Source organism: Cetorhinus maximus, chromosome 13 (assembly GCF_964194155.1).
Source record: "Cetorhinus maximus chromosome 13, sCetMax3.hap1.1, whole genome shotgun sequence".
In the NCBI taxonomy this organism is placed as follows: Eukaryota; Metazoa; Chordata; class Chondrichthyes; order Lamniformes; family Cetorhinidae; genus Cetorhinus; species Cetorhinus maximus.
The window spans coordinates 53,853,899-53,877,340 of NC_135891.1; the positions used below are offsets into that span (position 1 = coordinate 53,853,899).

Here is a 23,442-nt window from a genome sequence, read left to right on the forward strand (position 1 = left end):
AATGGCCTTCTTCATCTGAAAAAATCTTTGTGATCTCCTGCCCCATCTCATGTGCATCCAATGCCCATGCAAATACTCCTCAGCTAATCACTGAATACATTTGTTGAGCCCTCAAGGCAACTCATCTGAACCCCTGGAACATTTTAGGCTCCTATTTACTGTACTGAGTATACTACATAAATAGATAAGAGATTAGTTAGATAGTTTTGTAAGAGGCTTATTTAATCCAAATTTTGGTTCAAACAAGTTTAAAAACCAGAAACCTTTATTGAGAGATTCCACATATTCGTAAATATTGTTGAAATATAAAACTTGAAAGTCGAGCAAATGCATACGAACATATGAACAAGTAGCAGGAGTAGGCCAGCTTTAAACAAAAATGTAAATTCTGAATGACGTTACTGAAAGTTTTCCTTCTATGCACACGTACAATCATTCATTCTCTGCTCACTGAAATAGACAATCTAATTAACTTTATAGTCCACACCATAAAAAGGCATGATTAATGTATATTAATGCAATCAAACATCCAGTATAAACAGTGAATAAGATATGCTACATAAAAGTTTTCATTCGAAAATTAACAAAAGATGTACATTTTATATATATTTGCAAACATTCCATGGGGCAGTTTATGGTAAATTAGATACTGCACCATTTTACAAAGTCAAGAATATTCCACCATCTAATGCACAGTGAATGATTTTCCTACTAAAGTAGCAATTCTTTAAAGACCAAAATCTAATTGCTGGCAAGTTTACATTAGCAGGTAATCTTTGAATGATTTCAGCCAATCAGGCTGGAGATCATAACCATGACTTTGTTGGAAAGACAATTTGGAGCCTACAGACATTCTGGTTCTGGTATTGCAACGCTCCTGAAGCTGAAAGAGAGCTCAAGTATAGCTGGAGAAAAAAAGAGACATGGCTAAGCTTTTCATCTTGCACTCATCAGAACACTTGCAAGAAAATAAAAAAAGGGAGAAAACAACAATTTGTACCATATGTGAAGAGTGTGCCGATTGGTTGGCAAGCAACGTTGCCATGGAAAATGCACCACTGATGGTGACTGACAATTAACTGCCAAGCATAGTTTGAAATTTAAACCAGGCAGGTTGACCCTGATTGGTCAAGGTATTGCCCTAAGGAATGAGTCAGCGAATGGCTGCCACTTACTTTGTTTAGCTGAAGCACACACAAGTTATGTACATGTTATTTCTGTCTACGAAGAACAGGGCCCTGTGTATCAATATATGTAGCTTCCAGTACATGCAAATGCCCCGCATTGTGAGCCCGACTAACAATCTTAAATTGGCTGTCAGCATAATTCTGAGCACATTGAGGATTATTTATCAAATGTTGTCCAATCACGGAATCACATTTAATGTTGGACATAGTGTGTGGAGTTTTGTAAGCATGGGCTGGTTGGGTACAGGCTGTACCCTGCTTGTTGTGAACATTGGCTCTACATGCTGTTTGATATGATCCACCAGTCTTAGGGATGTATGGCCTACATACCTAGCATCACACTGGCACTGAAAGTCATAAACCACATTACTCATTTGTGAGATAGGCTTTTTAGTTTGACGGCAGTATTCTGTTAGTGGCGAATACCATTCATGTTACTTCTGAATAGTAGCAGCCAAACAGCTAGGTTCACCTGTTGCTCAAATTTTTGAGATACCTTGACCTTCCACGATAATCTGAGGTAGACTGGGCACTTTTCAGGGCCGTCACAACTATGCAGCAGCAACACGAGTGGTATAACAGGATCAAAACAACGTTCTGCCTATCACACAAATGAGTAGAGTAATGTGGTATATGAATTTCAGTGCCAGTGTAATGCTAGGTATGTGGGCTGTACATCCCAAAAACTGGCAGATCGTATCAAACAGCATGTCCCAGCTGCTGTTCGCAACGGGCAGCGTACTAACCATACCTAAACAGCCCGTGCTTACAAAACTCAAAACAGTGTCCAACATTAGATGTGATTCAGCAATTGGGCAACATTTGCTAAATAATCCTCAATGTGCTAAGGATTACGCTGACAACTGATTTAAGATGGTCAGTCAGGCTCACGGTGTGGTGCATTTGCGTGTAGTAAAAGCTACATATATTAATGCACAGGGCCCTGTTTTTTGCAGACAGAAAGAACATGTACACACATTGTGCCTGTTTCAGCTAAACAAAATAAGTGACAGCCATTCGCTGGCTCATTCCTCAGGGCAATGCCTTAACCAATTCAGGGTCAAGCTGCCTGGTTTAAATTTGAAACAATGGTTGGCAGTTAACTGTCAGTCATCATCAGTAGTGCATTTTCCATGGCAACGCCACTTGTCAACCAATCAGCACACTCTTCACTTACGGTATAAATTGTTGCTTTCCCCCTTAGTTTGGTATTCTTGAGGGTCCTGATGAGTGCAAGGTGAAAAGGTTAAACATGTCTTTTTTTTCAACAATAGAAAAGTAGCAAACAAATAGTGTGACAGGAGATGTGGCACACAAACACTCTTATTGAAGCAAATCTGAACAAAATAAGAATTTTGGTAGCCTGAATCATACAATCATGGAAAGGCACATTCAAGTCTTCCATGCTCCTTGGCTATAACCAAAGCCATCTCAACATTGTTACAGACAGTTTATTATACTTTAATCACTTGGAGACTAAAGCAGGCAGGCTCTTTCTACTGTCCGCCCCACTCTAAGGTCCATTGCAAGTTCTAAGTCAGCTATAAGGGGATAAAAAAGATTGATCGATTTTCTATTCACTTATTTTCCAAGAGATCTTGACGCAGTACATTGATGAAATAAAATAAATTAAGGAAGGCATTTACTTTTCTTAGTGGGACAGCAGAAAGTTCTGCAAATAATATATTTGAGCCAAGAATACGAGAGACTCTACAACAGGATCAATTACTGAAGATCTGCTCAAATGTTCTATAGCAGAAAAGCTTCAGAGAAGCAAGAATTTAGTTGAGAAATGTATTTGGTAAGATTGGCATCCTGGGGGATAGTGAGCAAGGAATGAGATAAGATGCGAGAAACTCAGCCTCAATTGGTAGCACTCTCACCTCAAAGTCAGAAGGTTATGGCTTCAAGCCCAACCCAGAGACTTGAGCACAAATATCTAGGTTGACACACCAAAAATGTACTGGGCGAGTGTTCCACATTTTTTTGGGGGTCATCTTTTGGATGAGAAGTTAGAGACCTGTCTGCTCTCTCGACAGGTCAAAGATCCCATGGCACTATTTTGAAGCAAAAGGGAATTATCTCCAGTATCCTGGCCAATATTTAAACTTTCAATCAATGTCACAAAAACAGATTACATAGTCAATATCACTGAGGTGCTTCCGGAAGTTTGCTGTGCACAAATTGGCTGCCACGTTTCCAACATTATAGCAGTAATTATACTTCAAAAAGTTTGTCATTAGCTGCAGAGCACTTTGGGACATCATGAAGTTGCAAAAGATGGTGTATAAATGCAATGGCTTCTTTTCCTACAGCAAACCACAGACAGTGGTTTAGGTTTGGCTTAAGTTAAAAGGCAAACTAATCAGAAAAGTAAGAGGTTGAAAGCAGATAAATTGAAACTAGACAGGCTAAGAGGTTGAAAGCAGATAAATTGAAACTAGACAGGCTAAGAACAGAAAAAAAGAAATCCAACTAAGGGACTTAGAACAGGTATGAAACAAAATAGCAAACTTGTAATAGAGACCACAGAACACTGGCTTCAATGTATATTCCTTACATCTCTTTATTAGCGACAACAGTGGTTCTCCAAGTGTAGTCTGTGGACTACTGGTGGGCTGTGAGGGTTCTCAAGATGGTCTTTGCACTAGTCAAAAATGCAAGTCACTGACCCACAATGTCACAGCTGAGGCCATAGGAGACAACAGGTCAGAACCCTTATCCTCACCACTCACATGACATGACATCACACAACTAGACCAGCACCCACATGCACAGCACAAGTCGTCAAAAGCGCAAGTGACAACCATATAGCTTTATAAAGATTTATGTTATTGTTGATTTTATTTGATTAATATAGGTGCAAGTATTAGTTTCTCAGAAGATGATTGTGGAACAAAGTTTCAAATAAACATGTTCTCCTGTAGTAATAATGTTTATCATATGAAAATGTCTATACTTTTGTTTCTGGCATGAACTAATAATTTATGATAATTATGAAAGATTAATGCACATATTTATTGCATTTAGAGCAAAAAAGCAATATAACTATAGTTTCCACAAGTTCCTATTAATTCTGATGAGTGTTTTTGTGGTGGCAAGTAAAAGCAGGAGGGGTAGGACTGATAAGACACTCCAGGGATGAAAAAATTTGAGAACCACAAAACTACAAGAGCATACCCCAGAAGGAAGCATACTAAATGCTAACAATTAAGGTGGTTAAGATATTTACATTAAAAGAAGAAATATCTCTCACATCACACACACAGGATTTTATTTGTATTACCAGCCTAGTAAACAGAAAACCTGGTGAAATTATTATTCCAGGTTACAAAAGACCAGAGTGTAAATTGCTGCCCCATATTTGCAAGTCACAGAAAAAAGATTAAAAACCAATCATTTGTACACCATATGCTACAGCAACAAAGGAGAATCATCAGAATTTGCAAGTTTACAAAATACAAATTATTGCTTCTGAGGGAAAAAGGATAAAAGAAAATTTTTAGATATGTTACCTCATCATTTTCCATTAACTCAAGGATTTTCTTCTTGCCTGCTTCTTCTTCATCTTCATTAACCATGATTCCACTCTCTTCATAGTAACTCCTTCTGGCTGAACCATACTTATGCGATACTTTTAAATCTTCTTCATCTTCATCCACACCACGAGGACGTTTTGCACCCCTGTCAGGCTTTAAAATATACACAATTACCAACAGACCTTTTACCCTGTGCCAAAGACAGCTATAGTTTTGCTATTATTTACAATCTTGAAGACTTGACCTTTTGAAAAATGTCACACAAGTTCAGTCTGCCCCATAACAGACAATACTGCAATTACAAGAAAAACACAAATGATAGTCCATGTATAAAAGTCCCATCCATTCAATTAGGCAATAACTCAGATTTGTCAGGAGCATACTTGTTAAGAGACACTATCCCTGATGATTAAAGTCCAAAGCTACAGGGCAGGAAGTTTAATCAAAGTACAAGGACCACTTATCAAAGATAAAGGTGCAATAACATTGATTGGTGTTGTATGTAGACCACCAACTAGTGGAAAGGATGTGAAGAAACAAATTTGCAAAGAAATTACAGAGAGGGGCAAGAGTTATCAAGTAATCAATATGAGGGACTTCAATTATCCAAATGTAGGCTACGATAGGAATAGTAGAAAAGGGAAGAGGTGCGAGAGTTCCTGGAATGTGTTCAAGATAATTTTCTACAGCAGTATGTTTCCAGTCCAACGAGAGGACATGCACTTTTGGACCTGGTTCTGGGGAATGAGTTGGCCCAAGTGGATCAAATATCAGCAGGAGAGCCTCTAGGGGACATTGACCATTGTATCATAAGGTTTAGGTTAATCATGGAAAAGGTCAGGGAACAATCCATGGCAGGGATAATCAATTGGGGGAAAGCCAACTTCGATGGGATGAGAACACATCTAAGTCGAGTGATTTGGACTCAAATGTTAGCAGAGAAGACGGTGGCTGAACTATGGACCACCTTCAAAGAAAAAGCATTGCAGGCAATGTTAAGGTATATTCCCTTGAAGGGGGAAGGTAGGACAAATAAATCCAGAGCGCCCTGGATGATGAGAGAGATAGAGGTAAAGATGAAAAGGGAGAAGTTTGCATAAGACAGATATCAGGTAGAAAATACAATGGAGTATCAGGCTGAATATAGAAGAACCAGAGGGGAAGTGAAGAAACTAATAAGAAAAGCAAGGAGAGCGCATGAAAAGAGGCTGGTAGCAAACATAAAAGGGAATCCCAAGGTCTTCTATAAGCACAAATAACAAAAGGGTGGTAAAAGAGTAGGGCCGATTAGAGACAAAATCGGGGATTTGCATGTGGAGGCTGAAGAAATAGCGTAGGTGTTGAACAAGTACTTTGCATCTGCTTTTACAAAGGAAGAACTTGCTACCCAGCCTGAGGAGAGGGGAGATAACTGATATACTAGAAGAACTTACAATCGAGGGGAAGGAGGTGTTGGAAAGGCCATCTTTACTTAAAATAGGTAAGGCACCAGGACCGGATGAGATGCATCCAAGGGTACTGAGGGAAGTGAGCGCGGAAATTGCAGAGGCACTCGTGATAATCTTCCAGTCTTCCTTAGATACAGGGGAGGTGCCAGGGGTCTGGAGGACTGCAAATATTACAGCTTTGTTCAAAAAGGGGTGCAAGGATAAAGCTGGCAACTACAGGCCAGTCAGTTTGACCTCAGTGGCAGGGAAACTTCAAGTAACTATAGTACGGGATAAAATCAATAATCACTTAGACAAGTGCAGGATAATTAAGGAAATCCAGCATGGATTCATCAAGGGAAAATCATGTTTAACTAACTTGGACTTTTGAAGAGGTAACAGAGAAGGTTGACAAAGAAAGCGCTGTTGATGTGGTGTATATGGATTTTCAAAAGGCATTTGACACAGTGCCACACAACAAACTTGTGAGCAAAATTCTTGGTCATGGAATAAAAGGAAAAGTAGGCACTTGGATAAAAAATTGGCTGAGTGACAGGAAACAGAGAGTAGTGATAAATGGTTGTTTTTCAGATTGGAGGAAGGTTTGTAATGGAGTTCCTCAGGGGTCAGTGTTGGAACCCTTGCTCTTCCAGGTATTTATTAATGACCTAGACTGTGGTGTGTAGGTCATGATTTCAAAATTTGCAGATGATACAGGAAGTTTGGAAGTGTTGTCAACTGTGATGGGGATAGTCTTCAAAAAGGACAGAGACATGTTGGTGGATTGGGCAGCCAAATGGCAGGTGAAGTTCGATGCAAAGAAGTGTGAGGTGATTTGTTTTGGCAGGAAAGATATGGTGAGACAGTATAAAATAAAGGGAGAGCCTCTAAAAGAGGTGCAGGAACAGAGGGACGTCAGTGTATATGTACCTAGGCCATTGAAGATGGCAGAGCACGTTGAGAGAGCAGTTAATAAAGCATATAGTATCTTAGGTTTTATTAATAGGGCCATTGAGTACAAGAGTAAGGAGGTCATGTTGAACTTGTACAAGGCACTAGTTAGGCCTCATCTGGAGTGCTGCATCCAGTTCCGGGTGCCATACTTGAGGAAGGATGTGAAGACATTGGAGAGAGTACAGAGGAGATTCACAAGAATGATTCCCGAGATGAAGAGCTGTAGCTATGAGGATGGATTGGAGAGGTTGGGACTGTTTTCCCTCGGAGAAAAGGCGGCTGGGAGGAGACTTGATAGAGGTATTCAAGATCCTGAGGGGGATGGACAAGATAAATAGTGAGAAACTGTTCCCACTCAAGAGAACTTCAAGAACTAGAGGGCACAGATTCAAAATAATTGGCAAAAGGAGTAAATGTGATGAGGAAAATTTTTTTTCACCCACAAGGTGGTTGAAGTCTGGAACAAACTTCCTGAAAGGGTGGTGGAGGCAGGTTTTATCCAGGTATTCAAAAGGGAATTGGATTGCTACCTGAAGAATGTGCAAGGTTATAGGGATAAGGCATGGGATGGGAACTAGGTGGAATGCTCTTTCAGAGAGCCAGTGCAGACTCGATGGGCCGAATGGCCTCCTCCTGCACTGTAAAGATACTGATATTTTAACAAAAAGAGGTCCTTCTTGAAGTTTCAGTCACCCATGCAGTTTTACCATCATATCAAGGTTTCTGGATTCATGAGCTACAATATAACAATATTGCTACTGTTCTACAATATGCAAGCCTCAATCATGTCTTCTCTTGATCAAACAACAGACTGAAAACGTACTACTTTTTTAATTAATTATTTCTTGCGATATGGGCACCAATGGCAAGTCAGCATTCATTGCTCATGTCTAGTTGCCCTGAGAGGGTGATGCCTGGCTACCTGCAGCAGTCCACATGGTAATTTTATTATCTAAGTTTTTTTATTTACTTATTTATTTTCCTTAGGTTGATACAAATGTGCAGTTTGCCAGCCCATTTTAGAGGGCACTTAAGAGTCAGTAAAAGGCAAACCTAGGCAAGGACTGCTTGCTTCCTTCCCTAAGGAACATTGATAACCAGCTGTGTTCTTGCAATAACTGAATAACTTCATGGTAATTTTTCTGATACCAGATTTTTACATGCCCATTTTTAAACTGAATTCAAATTGTCAAATTGCCTTGGAGCAACTTCAACTTGTACTCTCTAAATTATTAGTCCAAGCCTCTGGATTATCAGCTTCGTGACATAAGCACTATACAACTGAACCATCGAGTCTGCACTGACTCTCTGAACGAGCATTCCACCTAGTCCCCATGCCTTATCCGTGTAACCTTGCACATTCTCTCTTTTCAGGTAGCAATCTAATTCCCTTTTGCATACCTGGATAAAACCTGCCTCCACCACCCTTTCAGGAAGTTTGTTCCAGGCTTCAACCACCTTGTGGGTAAAAAAAATCAAGTTACCATCTTGGTCTGGCCTATATTTGACTCCAGACCTACATTAACTGCCCTCTGAAATGGCCTAGCAAGCCACTCAAATGCATTTAACAGCCAAGAAAAAATACAATAGAATCAGATGAACCACCAAATAATGACTAGGCATCGAATTCGGACTTAACAAAGGCACATCCATGAAGAATCCAACAAATGAGATCTAACTACCATCAAGCACCTACCATTAACACCCCGGGAGTCAGCATTGACTAGAAACTTAATTGGACCAGCCACAAACATTGTAGCCAGAAGAGCAAGTCAGAGACTGGATATTCCAAGCAGGTGACTCACCTCCCGATTCCCCAAATTCTTTCTAACATCTACAAGGATCCTGTTAGAATACTCTCCATTTGTCTTGATACTCATAGCTCGAAAAACATCAAGAAGCACCCAATCATCTAGGACAAAGCAGCCCACTTGACTGGCATCCAATCTTCCATTAACTTAAACATCCACTCCTTCCACAACCGGTGCAGTGGTTGCAACGTGTACCATCTAAAAGATGCAATGAGCAATTGTGGAGATGGCTTAGTGGTATTGTCTGGACTCGTAATCCAAAGACCCAGGGCAATGCTCTGGGGACTCGGGTTCAAATCCCGCCACTGCAGATGGTGGAATTTGAACTCAATAAAAAATTGGAGTTAAAAGTCTAATGATGACCATGAAACGGCCTAGCAAACCACTAAGAATGAAACTGGACAGACCACCCGACATCGGAAAAGTGCACCTAGGCGTGCTCCTCCATGTTGAACACCACTTGGAGGAAGCACTGTGGGTGGCAAGGGCACAGAATGTACTCTGGGTGGGGGACTTCACTGTCCATCACCAAGAGTGGCTCAGTAGCATCACTACTGACCGAGCTGGCCAATTCCTAAATGACATACGGTCTGCAGCAGCTAGTGATGGAACCAAAAGAGAGAAAAACATGCTTGACCTCACCAACCTGCCTGCCACAGATACATCTGACACCATGACAGTATCAGTGGGAGTGACCACCGCACAGTCGTGGAGACGAAGTCCTGCTTCTACGTTGAGGATACCTCCATCGCATTGTGTGGCACTATCACCATGCTAAATGGGATAGATTTCAAATCTAGCAACTCAAGTCTGGGCATCTATGAGGCAGCTTCAACAGCAGCAAAATTGCATTCAACAACAATCTGTAACCTCATGGCCCTGCATATCCCCCACTCTACCATTACCATCAAGCCAGGGGATCAACCCTGGTTCAAAGAAGAGTGCAGGAGCAGCACCAGGCATACCTAAAAATGAGGTGTCAACCTGGTGAAGCTATAACACAGGACTACTTGCAAACCAAACAGCATAAGCAGCAAGCGACAGACAGGGCTAAGCAATCCCACAACCAACAGATCAGATCTAAGCTCTGCAGTCCTGCCACACCCAGTTGTGAACAATGGAGGACAATTAACCCACTGGAGGAAGAGACACCACAAATATCCCCATCCTCAACAATGGGAGAGGCCAGCATACCAGTGCAAAAGATAAGGCTTGTATTAGCTACAATCTTCAGCCAGAGTGCCAAGTGGATGATCCACCTTGACCCCCTCCGGAGATCCCCAGCATCACAGATGCCAGTGTTCAGCCAATTCAATTCACTCCACATGATATCAAGGAACGGCTGAAGGCACTGGATACTACAAAGGCTATGGGGCCTGACAATATTCCAGCAATAGTACTAAAGACTTGTGCTCCAGAACTTGCCACGCCCACAGCCAAGCTGTTCCAATGCAGCTATAACACTGGCATCTACCAGGCTATGCGGAAAATTGCCCAGATATGTCCTGTACACAAAAAGGACAAATCCAACCTGGTCAATTACCGCCCCATCAGTCTACTCTCGATAATCAGTAAAGTAATGGAAGGGGTCATCAACAGTGCTATCAAGTGGCACTTGCTTAGCAATAACCTGCTCACTGATGCCCAGTTTGGGTTCCACCAGGGCCACTCAGCTCCTGACCTCATTACAGCCTTGGTTCAACATGGGCAAAAGAGCTGTACTCCAGAGGCAAGGTGCAAGTGACTCTTGACATCAAGGCTGCATTTGAACAAGTGTAGCATCAAGGAGCCCTAGCAAAACTGGAGTCAATGGGAATCATTGGGAAAACTCTCCGTTGGTTGGATTCATACCAAACACAAAGGAAGATGGCTGTGGTTGTTGGCGGTCAGTCATCTCAGTTCCAGGACATTACTGCAGGAGTTCCTCAGGGTTAGTGTCGTCAGACCAAACAACTTCAGCTGCTTCATCAATGACCTTCCTTCCATCATAAGGTCAGAAATGGGGATGTTCGCTGATGATTGCACAATGTTCAGCACCATTCGCGACTCCTCAGATACTGAAACAGTCCATGTCCAAATGCAGCAAGACCTGGACAATATCCAGGCTTGGGCTGACAAGTGGCAAGTAACATTCGTGCCACACAACTGTTAGGCAATGGCGAGTAACCCACCTCCTGACTCCCCAAAGCCTGTCCACCATCTACAAGGTACAAGTCAGGAGTGTAATGGAATACGCCCCACTTGCCTGAGTGCAGCTTCCTCAACAATCAAGGTGTCAGCTGTGGCTCAGTTCATAGCACCCTCGCCTTTGAATCAGAGGGTTGTGGGTTCATGTCCCACTCCCGGAAACCAAGAACTGTGATTGTACTCAAAAGAGTTGCAATCTGTGACTGTTGATAACTCGAAAGAGTTTCCTCAACAATCAAGAAGTTTGACACCATCCAGGACAAAACAGCCCGCTTGATTGGCACCACATCCAGAAATATTCACTCCCTTCACCACTGACGCACAGTAGCAACAATGTGTACCATCTACAAGAAGGACTGCAGGAATTCACCAAGGCTACTTAGACAGCACCTTCCAAACCCACGACCACTACCATCTAAGACAAGGGCAGCAGATACATGGGAACATCACCACTTGGAAGTTCCCCTCCAAGCTACTCACATCCTGACTTGGAAATATATCGCCATTCCTTCACTGTTGCTAGATGAAAATCCTGGAACTCCCTTCCTAACAGCATGGTGGGTGTACCTACACCACATGGACTGCAGGGGTTCGAGAAGGCAGCTCACCACCATCTTCTCAAGGGCAACTAGGGATGGGCAATAAATGCGAGCCCAGCCCGTGAATCAATAAAAAAAAAATGACCTAGTCTTCTTCACAGTACCTCCCAAAACAGGTGACCTCTATCACCAATAAGAATAAGGATAGTAGGGACACAGGCACACCACAACCTGCAAATTTCTGTCCAGCCTGAGTTGGAAATACATTTCTTCATCGTTGCTGGGTCGAAATCCTGAAACTCCTTCCCCAAGACTTTGAGAGCACCTTCACCACTTGGTCTACAGCGGTTCAAGAAATGACTCACCACCTTTTGAAGGGATGGCCAATAAATTCTGGCCTTGCCTGTGATGCCCACTTTCTTTAAACAATTAAAAAATAACCTCCTATATATTACAACTAATGAAAGATCAGTTACATTTAAAACTTCCTTTAAAACAATTTTTTCTTTGGTTCTTTTAAATCTCTCCTGCTAATCCCTAGGTGCCACAGTCCAGATTGTGAATTCACCCCGTGCAGAATTCTTCCTACAATGTATTTCACCGTAATATCAACAGTATTTACAGTTAATTCATACCATATCTTTCATTAGCTTGTCACATTAAACTGAATAGAACCGGAAAATTGACAGTAGAAAATAATACATTTCTAACCCTCTGTAATTACATCTTCAAAATATGCTTTACACTGATATTAACACTGGCTCAGTTAAGTATTTCAGATACAATTTTAGTTAAGTATTATGATGAATATTTTAAAGCACGAACTCAATTTTTATTCAGCAACTTTCCAAGCTCACTTTCATACCTAGGGTAGCATTAGATGCATCATTTTATTCAAATCATCCTTATCTGCAATGCTATATCAATATTCTGATATATAATCCATCTAGTTAAAGTGAAAAAAAATTCAGAATTAGATCAAAAATGCACTTTCCAATTTCAATAGCAGTGATGGATCGAAGATTGTTACATTCTGTGAAGCACAACTTTTGAAAGCCAATCATGCCACTATTTCAACTCAATGCTACATAATCAGCTACGCTCATCCACTAATATATTAGAATTTTAGATTTTACATGGACTCTTAATTTTGCTCCCCAAGAATCAAACATTTATGCAATTTGAATACAGTAATGTTTTGTCTGAACTGAAAAAAGCTAATTCCATTTGATAAAACTGTACTATTTACGCATACAAATTATGCATTATTCCAAATACCTTTCTTTTTAAGCATACAGGTAGCAGTAAGCTTTAGGATACATCAGGCACTATTTTCTCAAAAATTCACTTATCTTCTCTCAAAAACATCAACTCTTCACCGGGTACAAATCCATGTACGTTTTACATTCTCCAGTGCTCTGTCCAAGTGCATCTAATCACAGATGGCATGTGTTTGTTTTTATCTCTGTGTCAGCTGACTGCTTGGTCATAAGTAAAACACAGATAAAATTAATTGTCCTTACTGTTGCCTATATCTCCACTTCTGACAAAGAATCACTGGATATCAACAACCTTGGCCAATTTCCACCTGCCTGCAACATCTGTACTGAGGCAAACTTTAGCATCCCTACTACTGGCCCTAAATCAAATAATTTATCTCAGCACAAACATTCCATGTTTGTACAGCTCTAGTCAGTGGATAAACTTACAGATACACATCAAAGATCACACTTAGGCCAATATATTTACCAACTATGATACTTGTACAATGGTCTTAATTTATTGCCTCAATATTTTCCTATCATAACTGAAAATAGCGAAAAATCTGGAACAACTACTGTTGCATGGATACTTGAAAATGATTTACCCAGACATCATTCAAATTTGAAAATTGTACTTGCATTTTCACTTGTCCATGTGGATACAGCATAAACATTCTGCAAACCCACTGATTGAAAATCTAGTTTAAAAAATCAATGTTACAATAATAATCACCATCATACTCCATATTATCACCAGTAAAGGATGACAAAATGAGTTTTGTATGAAGTGAAACTCACACACACTTGTTTGAACTACAAAAATCTTCTTGCAAAACCACAGGTCTTCAAAAGGGTCAACTGTCTTCTCGTGAGAGAGGGAATTTCTTTTTAGTTCTACATGTGAAAAAAAAAGTTCGATTTTGATTATGGGCTAACAAAGTTGGATTCAGGGGAACTACTAAGTTAGAATAAGCGGATCATCAAACTAAGAATGGATGCATACTAGTGTTTGTGGTGTTAAATGATAATGTGGTTAAAATGGCCATGGTAGGATTCAAACCTGCATCATTTTGATATTCATGACAGTGCACACAATCAGATACTTTATCCTTTAAGAAGAGTTAGCATGCTTCTTACACTACCAAATTACAGACTCGATAGTAACTCGAGGATGTCTATTCAGGCTACTTCAGCAAAAGGTTGGAGCTTTTGCTATTCCATGATTACCACCTATAATGCAGCTATTTACAGAAAAAAATATTATACTCATATTTAATAAAACTATACCGCACAGGAACAGGAGCATATTATTGGAGGGAAAAATAAATGTAAATAACTAAGTCACTGCAGAGAAAGGGGAGGTTAAGGAGCTGCATATTCAGCACCACACCACTACTCACTGGCCCTGTCACAACAAGGTTGCACTTACAGATCATGCACATCACTGCCTGAACAATTGGTCACACTGTAAATGCTCTGATGATGCAGTTAGTATAAATTTAGCAGCAAAATGCTAGTTTCTCACTACATCTTATTCTCTATGACTGCAAAAATGGCAGGTCTGCCTGAACCTAGACTGGTTACACTTGTGTTTCAGCTTCAAAACACTGTCGGCTCAGTACTATCGTTAGGATTTCAGTAAAATGCAACAGCTTTATACCATACCCATGTTTAAAACAACCAGCACAATTTCATATTTTGTCTTTTTAAGCCAGCTGTATGTGGAAAGAGCATGATAATAACATGAGGTGAAAGAGTTGGTGGTCACCAACAGGTCATTGGTGGAAGGAAGGAGCAATCTGAAGTGATGAACTAAAAGCATGACAAGTCACTTGCACATTACTGTCAGTGGAGTTATAGTAAAGTATAATGGCGGGTGTGAAATATTGATAATATATCACTTGAGCAGTTAAAAATACCCAAAAGCTTTTTTCCTTCTAAACAGTGGTTATGGCTATTGACATAACACAAGTCTGGTGGGTAGTACTGGGAGAAATTTGATATGATGTATTAAAAAACAAAGAAACACTGTACACTACACAATTATTAAACGTATTGGCTTAAGCTGGGTTTCTCCTCTAATATATTGATAATATACCAAAGAGCAAAGCTGTGGGGTGTATTTCGCTTAAGTGTTATTATATTATTCCTTATCATGTCTGCGCCATTATATAAAATATGCCTAGTGACAACATTCTTGCATGTCTGATTAACTTAATTGCATGCTTTCTATTCACCATATAATTTACACAGCATCAAACACTTCAAAATGTTACAAACACACTTCTATCACTTGATTGAGAATTGCATTGTGCTCCAGGACTGTTTCAACAAAAATGTGCCTTTAAAATCACCTTGTAAAAAGACAGAAATATCTCATGGCACTTCACGAACATGCATAAGGAAAAGGCATACTAAGCCAACAAGAGAAGAATTAGGAGTGGGCAGCAGGAAGGTTAAAGAAATTAGTTTTGAGGAAGTTCTTTTAAAGCAGTGACGTTTACAAAGAGAGTTCAAAAGAATAAGACTAAGTTAGCTAAAGGCTCTGGTACCATTGACAGGAATGCACAAAAGATTGATGTCAGGAGTTGGAGGTTTGGAGAGAGGATATAGCACTGGATGGGACTGCAGCTATAGGATGGGGAAATGTTATGAATGGAAGGATTTAAAGACTAGGAACAAAGAGTTTGAATTTAATCTGGTGGAGAAACAAAAACAGTATAGATCAGTAAGGACAATGGCATTGGGAATGTTGCACCAAGTCCCACTTACATGTGGTGGAGTTTTGGACATAGGGAGTTTATGAAGGGGTGAGGATGGGAGCCCAGCCAAAAAAGCATTAGATTCAGCAGCAGAGGATCTGAGGTAAGCAGGTGATGATACAGAGATGGAAGTAATCACAAAATCAACAAAAGGAAGGTTAGAAAAATGTTGTCACAAAGAGGATCGGTAGAATGTGGAGTTTCACGAACTGACAATGGAGCAGAGTTCATTCATTCTTTCAAAAAAGGAATTTTACAGTAGGCTGCAAAAAGCATTGAACACAATGGCAAGCAATGAGAATTATACTATTTGATGCATGTGGAAAAAGGCATTGACACAAACGTGGAAGGGCAAAATCACCAGCTATGTTTTTTTTTCCCTGAATGTTTCAAAAATTTGGTGACTTATATCTTTCTTTTCTGCTTCATTTCCAAATCCTATTTCAAGCTGCTCTCTTTGTAACGCTCTAGTTTCTGGTTCATTTGTAATTATTTCTTCCACATTGCTGAGTCATCTGGGACATGGGTAAGCACAAATTAAAACACCTGCTGACAAAGCCCAATTTAAGCCTCTCTCCTCCCAGTAAAGGACATGCAAAGAATAACCACAGTATTTATCTACATATTAAAAAATTCTTGCATTTGCCATGTATTTCCTATTCTTACAATTTTTGAGTCATAGTTTTTATGTTAACAATTGCAACAGAAACCCCCATTGGTAGTCAGTATTTCAGAATGCAAAGAGTTTCCTCCAATACCTTAAACCAGAATCTGATTTATCTGGCACTCTGTGTCAGATCTCGATCTTGCGGATAGTGGTTTGGCACCAATTACCCAAGCCTGCACGTCATTTTGTTTCTTCACCCGATTATCAGGTGTGTTCATTTTTGCCTTGATCCACTAAAATAACCAAATCAAATACAGCACATTCCTCACTTAACAGACAGTGTGGTGGATCTTGAACAGAAACATATGCTCATTGAACATCATGAACCTTTAATTCAAGAATTTGCTTTCTTCAGTTATAGTACATCACATGGAAATGTACAATTAAGAAACAGCAATATAGTTCCAAGTCAGGATGATCTGCGGCTTGGAGAAGAACTTCCAGGTGGTGGTGTTCTCATGCATCCACTGCCCTCGTCCTTATTGGCGGTAGAGGTCACGAGTTTAGAAGATGCTGTCGAAGGTGCCCTGGTAAGTTGCTGCAGTGGATCTTGTATATGGTACACACTGCTGCCACTACGCATAAGTGGTGGAGGGAGTGAATGTTTAAGGTGGTGAATGTGGTGCCAATCAAGCAGGCTGCTTTTTCCTGGATGGTATCAAGCTTCTTGAGTATTATTGGAGCTGCACTCAATGAGGCAAGTGGAGAGTATTCCATCACACTCCTGACTTGTGCTTTGTAGATGGTGAAAAGGCTTTGGGGAGTCAGGAGCTGAGCTACTCACCACAGAATACCCAGCCTCTAACTTGCTCTTGTAGCCACAGTATTTATATGGCTGGTCCTGGTCAATGCTAGTCTACAGGATGCTGATAATGGGGGATTCAACAATGTAACGCCATTGAATGTCAAGAGATGGGTAGATTTTCTCTTATTGGAGATGGTCATTGTCTAGCATTTGTGTGGCACAAATGGTACTTGCCACTTATCAGCCCAAGCCTGAATATTATCCAGGTCTTGCTGCATTTGGATATGGACTGCTTTGGTATCTGAGTCGTCACGAATGGTGCTGAACATTGTGCAATCATTAGCGGACATCCCCACTTCCGACCTCATGATGGAGGGAAGGTCATTGATAAGGCAGCTGAAGATTGTTGGGCCTTGGACACTGCCCTGAGGAACTCTTGCAATGATGTCCTGAGACTGAGATGATTGACCTCCAACCATCTTTTTTGTGCTATGATTAACTGGTGGAGAGTTTCTCCTCCCCCACCCCTCCCCCGATTCCCATTAACTGCAGTTTTGCTGGGGCTTCTCGATGCCACATTCAGTCAAATACTGCCTTGATGTCAAGGGCAGTTACTCTCACCTCATTTCTGGAGCTCAGCTCTTTTGTCCATATTTGAACCAAGGCTGTAATGAGGTCAGGAGCTGAGTAGCCTTGGCAGAACCCAAACTGAGCAGTGAGCAGGTTCTTGACAGGCAAGTGCCGCTTGATCATACTGTCAATTACACTTTACATTACTTTGCTGATGATCGAGACTGATGTGGCGCTAATTGGCTGGGTTGAAATGGGTCCTTTTTATGGGCAATACATACTTGGGCAATTTTCCACATTGATAGGTAGATGCCAGTGTTGTAGCTGTACTGTAACAGCTTGGCTAGGGGCGCAACAGGTTCTGGAGCACAAATCGTCAGCACTACAGCTGGCATATTGTCAGGACCCATAGTTTTTGCAGCATTCAGTGGCTTCAGCCTTCTCTTGATAACACATGAAGTGAATCTATTTGGTTGAAGACTGGCCTCTGTGATACTGGGAACCTCATGGAAGCCAAAATGGATCATACAATTGATACTTCTGGCTGAAGATAATTGCAATTGTTTCAGCCTTTTCTTTTGCACTGATATGCTGGGCTCCCCCATCATTGAGGAGGGGATATATGTGGAGCCTTCTCATCCTCCAGTTAGTTGTTTTATTCTCCACCACCGTTCATGTGGCAGGACTGCAGAGTTTTGATCTGATCCATAGGTTATTGGATCATTTAGTTCGCTGGTATGCAATTCATCTGTCTTGTGACAAAGGCTACATGCATTCAGAAAAAGAGCCTTTAATTCCGTCTTTTTACCATTTTCCCCTGCTCTGACCTTAATTGCTGATGCACTCTTATGTTTGTATGCTCTGTTCCGCCAGTTCTCATTACCCATATCGATACCCTGCACTATTGTCTCATCCTTTCTCTTCAACTTTCCAAATCCCCCCTCACAAGAGCCACCTTGTTCCCCCTCCTCCCAATGTAGGTTATGCCCTCACTACAGCCCGAGTTATATAATTCGCCAGGACACTGGTCTCAGAGGACTGGAATACGATGATGGTTATAGATTCAATAGTAACTTTCAAATGGAAGCTGGATAAATTTTTGAAGCAGGAAATATTTTACAGATATAGGGAAGGGGCCAAGGAGTAGGACTAACTGGAATGCTCTTTTGAAGAGCCAGTGCAGACCCACTGGGCTTTATGGCCTTCTGTGCTGCACTACTCTATTGTCTAGTTATTTACTGTAATTATATCTAAACTTTCAAAGGAAAAACAAATGCCATGAATCTCTATTACAATACCTATGAAAGTTAACTTTACAAAATATTATTTCTTATTTTTCTCATCATAAATCAGGCCAGTGTAGTTGGCCCAATTTAACTCGAAGATTGCAAACTAATTTTCCGGACTAATTCAAGCACTGAAAATACCCCTGCCACTGACCCCCAAGGTTACTTGGATTTAATTAACTGAGGTTTCAATGTAAACCTTCCCATTCATCTGCTTAAATGCCTAGACAGACAGACATTCAAAACTTTCCACATCCATTGTTCTTTGTGTCAAAAGTGCAGTCACTTAAAATAACATCAAAAAAAAATTAAGCATTTATGGGAGGTGGGCTTCACTGGAAAGGCCAGCATTTAATGCCCATCCCTAATTGCCCTTGAGAAGATGGTGGTGAGCTGCCTCCTTGAACTGCTGCAGTCCATGTGGTATAGGTACACCCAAAATGCTATTATGAAGGGAGTTCCAGGGTTTTGACACAGCGACAGTGAAGGAACGGCGATATATTTCCAAAAGACAGTGGCTTAGAGGGGAACTTCCAGGTGGTGGTGTTCCAATGTGCCTGCTGCCCTTGTCCTTCTAGATAGTAGTAGTCGTGGGTTTAGAAGGCACTAAGGAGCCTCGGTGAGTTCCTGTAGTGCATTTTGTTCATAGTACACACTACTGCCACCGTAAGTTGCTGGTGGAGGGGGTGAATGTTTGTGGATGGTATGCCAATCAAGTGGGCTGCTTTATCCTGGATGGTGTCAAGCTTCTTGTGTTGTTGGAGCTGCACTCATCCAGACAAGTGGAGAATATTCCATCGCACTCCTGACTTGTGCCTTGTAGATGATGGACAGGCTTTGGGGAATCAGGAATTGTGTTACTTGCCACAGGATTCCTAGCCTCTGACCTGCTGTTGTAGACACAGTATTTACATGGCTATTCCAGTTCAGTTTCTGGTCAATGGTAACCCCCAGGATGTTGATAGTGGGGGCTTCAGCAATGTTAATGCCATTGAATGTCAAGGGGTGATGGCTAGATTCTCTTGTTGGAGATTGACTGGCACGAATGTTACTTGCCACTTGTCAGCTCAAACCTGAATATTGTACATGTCTTGCTGCATATTGGCACAGACTGCTTCAGTATGAGGAGTCACAAATGGTGCTGAACATTGTTCGCTGATGATTGCACATCACCACTACTGACCTTATGATGCATGGAAGGTCTGAGGACACTACTCTGAGCAACTCCTGCAGTGATGACCTGGAACTGAGATGATTGGCCTCCAACAACCACAACCATGTTCCTTTGGGCTAGGTATGACTCCAACCAGTGGAGGGTTTTCCCCGATTCCCATTTCGGTATGTCTGGTGCTGCCTCTGGCATGCCCTCCTGCACTCTTCATTGAACACCTGGCTTGGTGGTAATGGTCAAGTGGGGGATATGCCAGGCCTTGAGGTTACAGATTGTGTTCGAGTACAATTCTGCTGCTGTTGATGGCCCACAGTGCCTCATGGTTCCCCAGTCTTGAGTTGCTACATCTGTTCAAAGTCTATCCCATTTAGCCCAGTGGCAGTGCCACACAACATGATGGAGGGTATCCTCAATGTGAAGACAGGACTTCATCCCCACAAGGGCTGTGCTGTGGTCACTCCTAACAATACTGTCATGGACAGATGCATCTGCAGCAGGCATGTTGGTGAGGATGAGGTCAAGTATGTTTTTGCCCACACCAGCTGCCGCAGATCCACTCTAGCAGCCACGTCGGTCAGTGGTGGTGCTACTGAGCCATTCTTGGTGATGGACATTAAAGTCCCCCACATAGACTACGTCTGCACCCTTGCCACCCTCAGTGTTTCCTCCAAGTGGTGTTCAACATGGAGGAGTACTGATTCAACAGCTGATGGGGGACAGTACATGGTAGTCAGCAGGTTTTCTTGCCCATGTTTTATCAGATGCCATAAACTTCATGGGTTCCGGAGTTGATGTTGAGGACTCCTAGGGCAACTCCGTCCCAACTGTATACCACTGTGTCGTCACCTCTTCTGCTCTGTCCTGCCAGTGGGACAGGACATACCCAAGGATGGCAAGAGAGGTGTGAGGGACATTATCTGGAAGCTATGATTCCATGAATATGACTATGTCAGGCTGTTGCTTGACTAGACTGAGACAGCTCCTCTAATTTTGGCACAAGCCCCCTGATGTTAGTAAGGAGGACTTTGCAGGACTGACAGGCTGGAGTTTGTAATTGTCATTTCTGGTGCCTAGGTTGGTGCCGGGTGGTCCATCCTGTTTCATTCCTTATTGACTTTCTAGAGGTTTGATACAACTGAGTAGCTCGCTAGGCCATTTCAGAGGGCATTCAAGAGTCAACCACATTATTACAGATCAAAAGTGGACATCTAGCCACATAGTGAGCTATTAGGCCAGAAAACCAAAAACTTGGTCAGAGATAGGTTTTAAGGAGCAACCTAAAGGAGGAAAGAGAGGGTAGATAGTCAAAGATTTAGGGAAGTTCCAGAGACAAGGAAGCTGAAGATATGGTCGCCTATTTGGCAACAACCAAAATTGGGCATGCTCAAGAGGCCAGAATCAGCAGAGCACAGAGAACTATTAGACTCTAAATCCTAACCACTCATTGTGAAAAACCACTTCCCCTCATGTCACCTCTGATGCTTTTGCCACCTTCTCAAGGGCAATTAGGGATGGGCAACAAATGCTGGCCCGGTCAGCAACATACATCTTGTGAAAGATTTTTAAAAAGCCACCTTAAATCTGTGCCCTCTGGTTAGCAATCCTTTGACATTCTCTAATTATTTTTTTCTAAACCTTTCATGCTGCCAAACATCTTCCTCAAATCTTCTCTTAGCCTTCTCTTCTCTAAGGAGAAGATGACCAGCTTCACCACTCTGCCCACTAACTGTAGTCACTCATCGCTGGAACCATTGTTATGAATCACTTCCGTGCTCTCTCCAAAGCCTTTACATCCTTCCAGACGTGTGGTGCCCAGAATTGGACAAATGCTGTGCTGTCTTATTGCCTGCCCATCAGCAAGTCACAGTTGAGCCAGAACTACCCAAAACACTAAGTTTAAAGCCATCCCATTCAATTTTAGCATGATGCTACACACCCTATTTAATTCCATCCTCGCCTCAAAGTTGCATAAGATGAACCCAACAGTGTGCAAATTCAATATCCTCCTCAACCCTGAACTGAGTTTCAAACCCATACAGAGCTTAACAAGGTCACCTTTTCCTACATCCAAACCATCAGCCACCTAGATTCCTACCTCATCCTTCTTGAAATCCTCATCCATACCTTTACCATCTACGCTTAACATCTCAAATACCCTCCTCACAGGGTTCCATACTACACAAAAACTAACTTGCCCAAAACTAACTCACCCACACACCAGCCCATTCTAAGCCTTGTTCACGCATCACCCCTGTCCTCACCAATCCCAAGTCTAATGACTTCAAACTCCTCAATTTACAAATCCCTTCATGATCTTCCTCTACCCTACATCATGTCAGGGTTACTGTGCGTTCTCTCCTCCCTGCGTTCAACCAACAATGTCAAAGCTTTTGGTTACTACCAACTTGCTTTCCGAAATTCTCTTATTAATCTCCCACTTTGGCTCACCTCATCCCAACTTCAAAGGTCTCTGACCTTTCCCATCACCTTCCTTAACCTTTTCAATCCCCGTTTAGTCGTGAAAAGCACCTTGACACATGGCTGATTGCAAGTTGTTTCAGGAAACTTCATATTCTCAAATGAGATTAAAAGCACGTTCTGCAAGAGTCATCTTAAAGCACTTCAGTTCGAAGGCGAAAGTCCTAAAACTGTGACTGATGGATATAATGTTGTTGCTGTGGGAGCTGGCTTATGCAGAACGATCATCTCTGGAATAAACCGCAGGTATGACCCCGAATTAGCGCGCGGGAGAGGGAGTGTTTGGGCCTCCTCCTCCGCTGGCATTGCAGCCTTCACTCGAGCCCCAGGCTCTGCGGCCTAGCCTGCCCCACTCACAGGGAGCAAGGGTTGGGGGGAACCAGGCGGCCCGAACCGAACCGGTTGACACGGAAACTGAAGAGGAGGAGCCGCCGCTGCCTCACCTGGTAATTGAGTAACTCCCCCACGTCCATCTCGCCGCCGTTACCAAGAGAAGCAGAAACTCTCACGCCGATCGGACCCTGGCCACACTGCCGTAAAATAGGGAAAGCACCGACCACACTGCCGTATATGTGAAACTGGCGTAAATGAAGAACCTCCAACTGTCGCAGAGGCCCTAGGTGCATTGGGGATTCATCGCCCAGAAAAGGGCAAAGGATGAAATCATGGCATGGTTTCCTAGTACCTTCTTTGCTGAAGAAAATTCATTGATGTCTCCTTGAAAAGGCAACTTTAGGATTGATTTCAGTGACTTACTCAAACAAATAATAATCCATGATTGTGAAGTGATACACTTTGGAAGGAGTAATTTGACAAGGAAGTATTCAATGAACAGCATGACACTAGGAAGTTCTGAG

At 41.8% G+C, this 23,442-nt stretch overlaps 1 protein-coding gene across 1 annotated transcript in view; it reads right to left on the reverse strand.

Annotated features, from left to right (window-relative positions):
* Positions 1-23,171, reverse strand: part of ctnnbl1 (catenin, beta like 1) — a 197,079-nt gene extending 173,908 nt beyond the window's left edge. Inside the window, exons 1-2 of the mRNA XM_078555389.1 lie at positions 23,029-23,171; positions 4,703-4,879 (exon numbers count right to left, since the gene is read on the reverse strand). Coding sequence (XP_078411515.1) covers positions 4,703-4,879; positions 23,029-23,058 — 207 coding nt within the window. The 5' untranslated portion in view covers positions 23,059-23,171. The remainder of the gene's footprint in view (positions 1-4,702; positions 4,880-23,028) is intronic.
* Between the last annotated feature and the right edge of the window lie 271 nt (positions 23,172-23,442).